Genomic DNA, 10,541 nt, shown 5'->3' with positions numbered 1-10,541 from the left:
AACAAATTATGAAAAATCCTTACAAAAACAATAGGGTTCCCTGCTCCGCTGGGAGCAGGCGAACGGCCATGCCTTGCATTGGCCGCCCGCTTGCTTCCGCGGGCTTGGAACCCTAACTATAGGAATCAACAAGAGACAGCACCTAAAGAGTTACTCCAGGTCTATTTTTTTAAGCCAACAGTAAAGTCCCAGTCATTTACATGGAGAGGGCTGGATTTGAAGTTTGTACTGGAACCAGCTGACAGAGAAGCTGGTCCTGGTCCAGATTCAACCTCTGGGTCTATTCATACAGTCTTTAGTAGAATCATGCTGAAACCACCACTATAAGGTGGTTTAATAGCAGGAGTGTGTTTTTCAGAACTACAGCTGTAGCAGCCCCCCTCTAACAGGATGATGCACCCTGACACAAAGATCCAATATTCATGCAAGAACATTTAAAACAAAAAGAGTTGACCAAACAACAAACAAATATAAGCAAAAGAGATAAAGCACAAAACAGGAGCCACCAGAGAATTACAAATCAAGTTAAAGCAGAAAAAAAGTTTGTTACTAAAATAAATAAAACAAATTACCTACAAAACTTTCCACCCAATTAAAAACCGAGGAGAATAAATGTGAGAAGGAAGCACTTCAGTCAAAAGTTTTCCAGAGCTCTGGGGCTCCAATCCTTCTTCCTAACCGATCTACATCGAAGAACTGCTGAAAGCAGTTGTTCACGACACAAATAGACTTCAGGAAAGCTGAGGCACATGGCAGCGTCTCAGACGTATACAGCTCAACATTCACACTCCAACTCTCAGGAGTGATCTGTCCACTGAGCCGTCCCAACTGGGAAGAGTTCAGGATCATCAGGAGAACATGCGTTTAAATGTTATTATCCCTGATCAGTGTTGAGCAGAAAACTAAAGTCCTGAATATTTTGAGGATACAGTTTATATTTAAATGCAACCTCTGAGCCCACAGAGGATGTTTCAGCTCGATGAGTGCTGCTGGACTCTTATCGCCACTGAGGAGATCTGAGCACTTCCTGCCATCCATCCAAGCCCTCCACCACAGACAGGATGCTGTCGTTTAAAGCTACTTAGACGATAATGATGATGCCACCTACCTGTGTCATTAGGAGATGGAGCTTCCCGTGCAGCTTTGTCAGTTTGTGGAACATCTTCACTCGGCTCTCGATCATGTGATAAAGGACTCCCAGCTGGGTAACCAGGTCAGGCAGCTGTTAAACAGACGGGAAGGTGAAAACAAGACAGCTCGATCAACTGACTTCGACAGAGATGAAACACTGCAATAATACAGAAAGGATCATAGAAGCATTCCCAGCACATCAGTGAGTGTAATAAAGCAGCATTCAGTTCTGACTGATTACAATCCATGCACCGTTTAGATGAAGGAGAGGCTCAGGTGTCAGATCTTAAAGCTGCTGTTGGCAGATAAACTCACCGATGCCAGGTATGATGTGTGGTGCGTGAGGACAGCCTTCAGCCACCGCAACATTTGAATTGCCCTGCAGGAAGGAGCACATATACACCACGTCAAGAGAGGGGCACCTTGTTATCGTGACAAAGATAAAAAAACTGCAGTGAACTTGAGCAATCTAAACTTTTAGCTCTAACTTACATAAAAGGATGCCCTTGGAGCCTCTTTGTGAGCTATGGATGAGATAAGAGGAGGATTAAAACCTGCAGCTAAAAGCATCACAAAATGCTGTGAAAGGGTAAAACAAATCGGCACATTTTAGTGTAGCTTTAAAGAAATAACTGATCTCTTAAAGTGCTTTTGTGATGCTCACCTCTTCAACCAATGGCAAAACAGCAGGGAGGGGCAATCGAGCAACCGTTGTTTTTATTAATATCTCTTTACGAGTCTGTAAAACTTTCTGCAGAAGAGAGAGAAAAAACAAAACCATTTGCATTAAACTGAAATGAGCACAGCATTCAGGACAGGCATGGCTGCATCTATTCAACTTCTCCAACTCTTAAAAGCTGCACTGTGAATAGAAGGGCACCATCTAAACTCCCAGATCGATTTAGACCTTTTCTGATATTACAGATTCATGCAAAACAAGCAGGTTTTCCAGCTTCCGCGCTCCAACTCCAGGGAGAAGTGCCCCTTACATTTAGGATCTCAGCGTCGTTGCTCTCCAGGCCCTGCACCAGCAGAACTGCAAAGTTATCCGTCTGTAACGAGGCCTCAACTTTAGCAGCTCTTTTCTGGCTGGAGACAGCAGACAGATCTATTTCACCAAGTCGCTCAGCTATTGACATCTGCAGAGAGAGAGAGAGAGAAAAATGAAAACGTTGTTCAGGCTGAGCAGGAACTCTGTTTTTATTTCATCACAAGGAGTTTAAATGTGTTTAATGACTTTATAAACCAGACTGAAAGTTAACTACTTTTTTATCTCAAGTTGTACCGAAAAACTAATTTGAGTATAATTGACAGTTTAACAGTATCAATTTTAATCACAAATCACTTCCTGAAGAACCTCTCCAGTCAGATTGCTCTGTAATGATGTACTTCACTAAAACCAACAAGGAGTTTTTATTTCCTCACAAAAAAACCCAGAAAAAAAGAAATGACTACAAATAACCTGGTGTATATTTTACAACTAAGATCTACCTCTTTGGTGTTTGCATCTTTTTTCCTCTTTTCCTTTCCTTGTGACCCCCCCTTCAGTGGCGCTTGGTGTCCAGGAAGTCCTGGAACCAGCACTTTGCTTTTGGCATTGACGAGTGGAGTTTTCACCTGGAAGCGACGGACACAAGAGAAGTTTAATTTTTAATCAGCTTCTGCTCCCGGGTTAGCAAACTGCCTGCTACAACCTGAGCTGAGCGTCAGTGTTTCTGACTCGTAGGAAGGAAACGAAGCTGATACCTTGGAGACGGTGGTTTCCATGGAGATGGACAAGCTGGTCTTTATGTCTCGGGTCAAGCAAACGTGTCTCTCTGCGGTGTTGATTTCCTGTAAAAGTGAAAAATAAAAGGTAAACAGGTCATTTTGATGCAAGATTTCTTTTTTTTTTAAAGACATCTGAAATACATTTCTGTTCAGTTTTAAGAAAAGAATCATTTTTAAAACATTCAGATGTGTGGAATAATAATTTGACGCAGTTTTAAATTTACATATAGAACAGCTGGAAGAAACATCATGAAAATAAATGATGTCAAAGTGGAAACCTTTAAATGAACTTTGTATTCCAATTATTGAATTAAATGATAACAGAATTCTTCTTTCCTTCATAGTCCTTCATCGATTTACTGTTATTATATTTCCTGTTATAAACATTATTAAACAGCTCTGGTAGCAATTTCAAAAAAGATTAAATTTTTTTTGCATTGTAAAAATGCACTTTGAACCTGCCTCAAATGCAGTCAGAATGCTTCTGGAGTGGATGCTGAAAATGCTTTGAGTGTCTAAGAATTCAAACTGAATGCAGCTCAGATATATCGAATATCGATATTATAATATCTCAAATGTACCAAGAATGCTGCCAGAATGGTCCCTGATAGCGTATAAATGCTGCAGAATCGAGCATTTTCAACCATCATGCTCTTCAGGGGTCTCTCGGGCCGCAGCCCTTGTGCCCCCTGCATGAACGTGGTTGTTCACCCCCCCGACGGAATGACGTGAAAAACTCGTGAAACTAATTGACTAAAACTGAATTTTGACCGGGCGAAGCAAATGTTTTCTCTGTGGTTTTTATGTGACTTGGCAGAGTTCTGCTTCATGTCCGGACTCATTTGATGGCTAACCAGAACGTTCCAACTGCATTCAACCGGCATTCCAGCAGGAATTGAAAGATTCCGACAGCATCTGAGCTGGACTGTTTCAGTATCCTGATAGACTCCGGTGGCAATCGGAATACATTCATGGTGCATTCCGGCTTATTCGAGGCACATTTGGGACATCCTGCCAGGATATGAAGTGGCTTGTCATTTCAGAGCTCCCTCGAATGTGAGCAGAATGTTTAGAATGAAGTCAGAATGCTTTAAATGCTGTTCCATATTTCTACACATGGACTGCACCTGGCCACAAGGACGGGCCTGAATGTTTGAGGAGTTCTGGCTCATGTGATTAGGGTTTTACACTTTGCTACCAGCATGCAGGTTTCTACTGTTCCAAGGATCTCTGAAACTAAAATGGGAGGAAGAGACTTTAGTTTTCAGGCTCCCGTCCTCTGGAATCAGCTTCCTGCTTCAGTACAAAACACCAACGCTCTCTCTGCCTTTAAAAACATGTATTTGCTTTATTCTGTTTTTATTGATTTTAGATGTATTGCTTCTGTTTCTTTATTGAATTTATTCTTCTATTATTTTGCTCCACTTTGGGTTTTGTATTTTATTTTTTATATCGTTAAGCCCTTTGAGTTACCTCAGTGTTTGCGAAGTAATATACGAGTTAGCTCTCTATAAGCTACACTGTAAAGTTCTATTTAAATCCCAGCATTAAGAACCAAAGTGGCATTAATAAAATGGATGCAAAGTGAAATAAATGAAACATTAGATATTTGCCTTTCTTTGGATTTGTGAAATTTGTTGACATCATTGAAAGGTGGAGCACAAATGAAAATGTGAAATCTGAAAACCAACAGCCCATCTGTTTGTTTGTCTTCTTGTACGAACTTTATAAAGGAGTAAAGATGGATTATTCCACAAACTGTACAAGTCACCACTAGGACTTGAGTAAACAGGATTACATATAATCTCACTGTTTAAATATTTTGATAATAATATGAGCTGAAACCAGAGCTTTCACTCCTCTCTCTCTCTGCTGTCATCACTTCGCTCACAACACTTTCCATTTGCTGAGTCACCTCAGACAGAATGTTACTGATTTCTTTCAGTCTCCAGCTGTGAGGTTTAATCTGTCTTGTGCTTCGAACAGCACAAGAACGCTCAGGAGAAACACCACCATAAAAATATGTTAATTAAAAAGGCTGTGTGTTATAAAAGAGGAAGAAACAATTAAAATTCATGCAATCTGAACAGCAGTTCTTGTTTCTGACCACTCACCACTCTCTCCATCACCGGCTGGAGGTGGCTGCCGTAAGCGAGCGTCACAGAGCGCGGGTCGGCGTCGAGTGCAGCTGCCAGCAGTGGGATCGGCATCGGGGACTCCTTCGTGTCGGACATCTGGACCGTACACGACGGTGACAGGGGCTTCTTACACGGCCTGCAGGGAGACACGTTCATTTCATTTATTAATGACATTTTTAACAACAATCTGGATTTGCTGCGACTTCAAAACTGATTTACTGCACGTGTATTATTTGATTATTCCCCATATATTGCTTAATATTCACCCACAGATACAGTGGCTCTACGTTTTTTATGTGACCAATTTATTTACTATTTAGATGGTTATGTTGAGAGTACATAAAACAAAAGAGTAAGAGAAAACTAAACCAAGAAATGATTGAGGAGGTCTCAATATCATCTAGGTTTGTTATGAGAGAAAGCCATATTCAAAAGTTTAAAAATAAATAACTGAGTTTGAAACTCAATTTTGAGGAAGAATTTTGTTATAAAAGAGGAAGATCCAGAGTAAGATGACATGTCATGAAGAGCTTAGATGAGCTCCAACATCCCGTCAAGAAAATATTAATCACAGCAGTTCAAGAGGCCTCTCCAATCTTCTGTGAACATTCAGAATACGATACAATGTTGATATATTGTGCAGATCATAAAAAATAAAGAAACAAAAACAAGTCCCATCTGAAATAAAGGATGTTGTACTCAGATGTGTTCTGAGTTGGGAGGTTGGTAAGAAAAAGGTCAACAGTGTTAAAGAGGCCCTGAGGTGCTGGTTTGTACAAGTATACAGCAGTTTGAGGGCTCACCCGTTTAAAAAGTGCTCGAACAGATGTAACTGTCCGTCTTTACACACCACCGCCAGCCTCACTGCCTGCGGAGAAACAAACATAAGGTTTCAAAGACGAGTAATGTCTTTCAACTTGACATTAGTTCTGTTCATTAACTCTATTTTAAACATCTTTAGGACAAACTGGAGTTTATTTCTAACACGAAAACAGACGAAGTAACATCAGAAGAAAACATCGGGCAGCTTCTCTCACCTCTTCCTTGCTGCTGGACGTGACGAGGTCGATGTGCTGAGGCTCGTCTGTCAGCGTGAAGGAAACCACAGAGTTTTTATCCTTCCCATCTTCTCGTACTTGCCTACAGTTAGAACTTTGTTTTAGTGACAGAAACACGTGACCAGAACCAAAACAACAACATACTATTTACAATTCCAAACCTTAGCTAAAAGAACAAATAAATAAATAAATAAACGAATCAAGCAGCCAATCATCATCATTTTGCCCTCTGTAATTCCCTGAATATTTCTCCACATGTGGCACACTTCAAGCCTGGGTCCTGATCACAGAGTATTATTAAAATTCTTGACTTCACCTCTGGCTGCAGCCACTCACCAAACGCTGAGGAGTCGATCGTGTGCCGCTCCAGAGAGGAAATACAGGCCGTTGCTGTCAGGAGGCCGTGTGGTGGCGAAGCAGAGGGTCGTCACAACCATCGAATGGCCCGTGAATTTCTGTAAAGACAAAAATAACCTCAGTCACTTAAACTCAGACTAAAAACTCTAACTACATTTACCCGTTTATGATATGACCGCATCAGAGCACAGACTTTAACTAATAGAAAACTTTGTTCCATAAAAATCAAGGTGCCTGAATAGGAAAAATCAGCTGACTCAGCAGCACTCACCCTGTAAACCTCCTTGGTGTCCAAGTCCCACATCTTGATTATCCGTCCGGCTGAAAGCAGCAGCTTCCCATCAGGACTCACACACAAGCTGGTCACCGCTGCGCGATCCGCTTTCCATTTACTGTGCAGACAATAAAAACCCGGTGATCACATTTGGAGCATGTGTGATGCAGTGAGAGCACTCAAGAAGCCTTTTCACAGGATTACATTTTCTCTTGTTGCCACCAGAGAAGCCCACGAATTGAATTCTATCAAAGCGTAATGAAATAAACTGGACCTGAAACTTTACAGATATAGTCAACAATTTAATATTTTCTTTAAGTAGTTTGGCCACTAAACATTTCGAGAACCACAAATATTTTTTTTAATCTTTATCAGGTAAAGGAGTCATTGTGACATTAATGTCCAGGCTTGTATCTGCTGACAGTGCAGTTACAAAGCACTCGTGTGTTGTTCAAACACTAAAGTAACAGCTTTGACTTTTTAGCTGCTCCTGGAAGATGCTTTTACTGCACAAAATGACACTAGGAGATGGTTATTAAATAGTTTCTGCAGTAAATGGCTTTGGTACTCTGTACCATCAATATAAAAATATATTTATTTATTTAATTTCCTTTCTTAATGATATGGAATCCACTGAGAGTTTGCATCACAGAATCTTTGTTATTGTTAAGAGGTGAAACTAAACAGCAAAGAAATTCATCTCTTATTTGTTGTCTGCATCCTGCAGAACACAAACGAGCTCTAGTGAGCATCATTTGAGGATTCATAATGTCTGTCACCAGACAAGCAGTGCTCCTTATAAAACACAGTAAAACTGAACACCTGGTGAAATCTGTTTAAGTAATACAGCAAGTTGGAGTATTTTAACACCTAAAAGCACCACGCTCCACCCACAATCTGATCTCTCACCCAAACAAGTCAATCATATTACACCCCTGTTACATCATCTATCCTAGTATTCATTACGTCTCCATCAGTGAAAGCAGAAAGCTTCACTCGTTTTTACCCACAGACAGCATTCTGTACCAACTCTGCTGTAAATGATGACCTGCACTGCAAGATGCCATGAAAACTCCAGCAAAACAGGATAATCAGGTCAAGTATAAGAATACGCCACATCTTAACTAAATTAATTCTCACTCTGAATGTGACCTTTTAGGAAGTTAACGTAATCAGACAATGTTTACACGGCAGTATTTTTGTCAGAATAATGTTTCAATTGAGTTAATATTGAAATATGTTGTAAGCATAACTCTGGTAAAACTCAAAGTGACGTTCTCTCAGAGGAGGAGGAAAACGGCGGCAAAGCAAACTTCCACGCTGTAATCTGAAAACTGAGTCGTTACTCACCTCCGCGTCTTGCCTGTCTGCAGGTCCCACTCTACGATGTTGGTATCATCTGAACCGCTGTATAATAAGCTGTCTTCAGGATGCCAGTGGACACAGTTCACTCCTCCACTATGACCCCCATCCTATCAGACACAAACCATTAGACAATATCAGTAAAAAAAAATTCCCTTATTTTTAAATTGAGATGACTGGTTCCTTCCATTTTAATTATATTTAAGGTTTAAGAGCCGTTGTTATATAGTACTGATATATTACAATAACTCACCAGGGTACAGTGTAGAGCTCCCTTCACTGTGCTGTAGATGAGGACAGTACCAGCTGCTGTGCCCATCGCCAGCAGGTCCACCTTCCCCTCCACCTGTGCAGCCTCTGATTTCCTCTTCTTCCTCTGAGGTCCCTCCTGCAAAGCAAAGTTGCAACGATGAGACTAAAGGAACTCGCTGACAGCTGCTTGACTTTAGGTCCCCAGGTTTTTAAAGCAGTTTTGTTTTAAATTCTGCTCCAACAATGCAAGAGAATAAAAACAAATTCTGCACAAACTTCAAAAAGGTATGGATACATGAATGGATAACACTGGAAACAACTGACAGGTAAATTCAAAATGACGTCTGCTAATTGTTTTATCCTGGATTATGTCGACACCATTAAAAAAAGAGAAAACATCTGATTCAAAAATCTTTCTTGCAATTTAAGCTTAAAAAAAAACTACAAACATAAAATAAGTTTTAAACAGGGGTCTCCAAACCTTCTGATGCCTGAAATAATTATTTCAAAAACTTGCAACCCCAAATATCATAAACTGAACTACACAGACATTCCTATAAGGTAAGCAAATATGGGCATAATGGCTTGCACTTATATAGCGCTTTATCTAGTCCAAGGACCCCAAAGCGCTTTACACTACAATCATTCACCCATTCATCCACACATTCACACAATGATGGCGGTGAGCTACATTGTAGCCACAGCTGCCCTGGGGTGGGCTGACAGAAGTGAGGCTGCCATCACACCGGCGCCACAATGACAACACAAATAAATTAAACTTACATTTAACTTCTCTTTCCACCGATATAAGACTACCTTTAATTTGATTTCTGGAGATTATCTCAGGTCCCATGACCCCAACTTTAGAAACCACTTATTTAAAAGATGAGCATTTTAATTAAGACAACACAGTTTAGTCCCCAAAGTACAATTAGTTTGTTCTTTGAATGCGCAAAACTGATTTACTGTAATAATTAACATGTGAATTAGAAATCATTTTACTTCAATCCAGTTTTAGATGGTTTTGACATTTACTATAACTTTGTTTGCTTGATGATCAACAATTTAACCCCTTCTTATCCACAAAAGCTTGGCTGTTTCTATGAGAATTAAAGACAAGTGAATGCATCAGATAGTTTTTAGATAAATTACCTCTAAATCTTTACAGAAGTGGGGCTTTTATCAAGCGTGTTTACTTGAATCCAGAAGATTGTTTTATTCGGCTAACCCTATTATCAGTAAGTAAGCAACTTTAAGGCCAAGTTTTAGCATTTATATTGGCTTCAATAAAATAATTTACAAACTGTCAAACACTTGACCACACATTCACAAGCCTCTGATGTTCACTGAAATAACACTTTTACACAGTAATAACGGCTTAAAACAACATCAAACAACGCATTGTTTTCATTTCATCCGAATTGTGTTTTATTTTAGGGACACTGACCCTGAAAGACCAAACTCAGACAGTGTCCCGTGTTTTCTTTATCAACCATGTGGGTCCAACATGTGCGTCTTGCTAACGTGGACCAACTCGTCTATCGTGGTTACATAAAGAGCGACTAATGACACAAAGCTGACTCCTTTAACTTCGTGACCACTTTTCTTCGTGAACAGGCGATATGTATGTTTTTTAAAGTGGGCACCTGGATAAAAAAAACACGCAGTTTGCTTAGGCCTCGTTAGCTGCTTTGCTAACACGTACCTTCGCTGCTCGGCATGGTCCCCATGATATACACGTACAGGTGGCGCTCAGATGAGCTGAAGGCACGTATTCTTGATGAAGTGTTTTACTGTCTGTGTTCCAGATGCGGAGTCTGCCATCCTGGGCGCACACGGCTAAGTACTGTCGTGATTTAGGAGAAAAAACGCATGGGAGCTGCACTGAAGAACTGCCACCGTCGGCCGCCATTTCTGTAGCGCTCCTTGCGTCTGCTACGTGCGTCCTGGTTACACGAACCACGTGCGGCCCTCAGCGGACATGCGCATTAGCGCCTCAGAAGCGCTGACCTTCCATTGGCTGCTGTCAGACAACAAGCAGAAATATGCATACACATTATTATGCATTATGTATTATGTTATAGACATTATATACGTACCCACACATATATATTGTCGTATATCTGCTATGCAAAGCTGAAGGCTATAGACTCCCTTGTGTATTGGGGCAGGTTTTTAATCATTAAAGGGTAAAAATAC

General features: G+C 40.5%; 1 protein-coding gene across 2 annotated transcripts in view; it reads right to left on the bottom strand.

Moving 5' to 3' along the window:
- The window catches only part of wdr43 (WD repeat domain 43), a 17,206-nt gene extending 6,915 nt beyond the window's left edge, over positions 1 to 10,291 (bottom strand). The window contains exons 1-15 of one of the 2 annotated variants that reach the window (XM_025008031.2): positions 10,048 to 10,291; positions 8,344 to 8,478; positions 8,079 to 8,200; positions 6,726 to 6,846; positions 6,434 to 6,552; positions 6,077 to 6,179; positions 5,843 to 5,907; positions 5,016 to 5,175; positions 2,878 to 2,964; positions 2,623 to 2,748; positions 2,121 to 2,270; positions 1,796 to 1,882; positions 1,624 to 1,655; positions 1,447 to 1,510; positions 1,109 to 1,222 (exon numbers count right to left, since the gene is read on the bottom strand). In XM_025008031.2, coding sequence (XP_024863799.1) covers positions 1,109 to 1,222; positions 1,447 to 1,510; positions 1,624 to 1,655; positions 1,796 to 1,882; positions 2,121 to 2,270; positions 2,623 to 2,748; positions 2,878 to 2,964; positions 5,016 to 5,175; positions 5,843 to 5,907; positions 6,077 to 6,179; positions 6,434 to 6,552; positions 6,726 to 6,846; positions 8,079 to 8,200; positions 8,344 to 8,478; positions 10,048 to 10,254 — 1,692 coding nt within the window. In that variant the 5' untranslated portion in view covers positions 10,255 to 10,291. The remainder of the gene's footprint in view (positions 1 to 1,108; positions 1,223 to 1,446; positions 1,511 to 1,623; positions 1,656 to 1,795; positions 1,883 to 2,120; positions 2,271 to 2,622; positions 2,749 to 2,877; positions 2,965 to 5,015; positions 5,176 to 5,842; positions 5,908 to 6,076; positions 6,180 to 6,433; positions 6,553 to 6,725; positions 6,847 to 8,078; positions 8,201 to 8,343; positions 8,479 to 10,047) is intronic. The other variant, XM_017426201.3, reaches the window with a different exon arrangement.
- Positions 10,292 to 10,541: the final 250 nt, after the last annotated feature.

This window comes from Kryptolebias marmoratus, linkage group LG10 (genome assembly GCF_001649575.2).
Source record: "Kryptolebias marmoratus isolate JLee-2015 linkage group LG10, ASM164957v2, whole genome shotgun sequence".
In the NCBI taxonomy this organism is placed as follows: domain Eukaryota; kingdom Metazoa; phylum Chordata; class Actinopteri; order Cyprinodontiformes; family Rivulidae; genus Kryptolebias; species Kryptolebias marmoratus.
The sequence above is the reverse complement of the archived record's forward strand: the minus strand, read 5'-3'. Positions and strand labels throughout refer to the sequence as shown.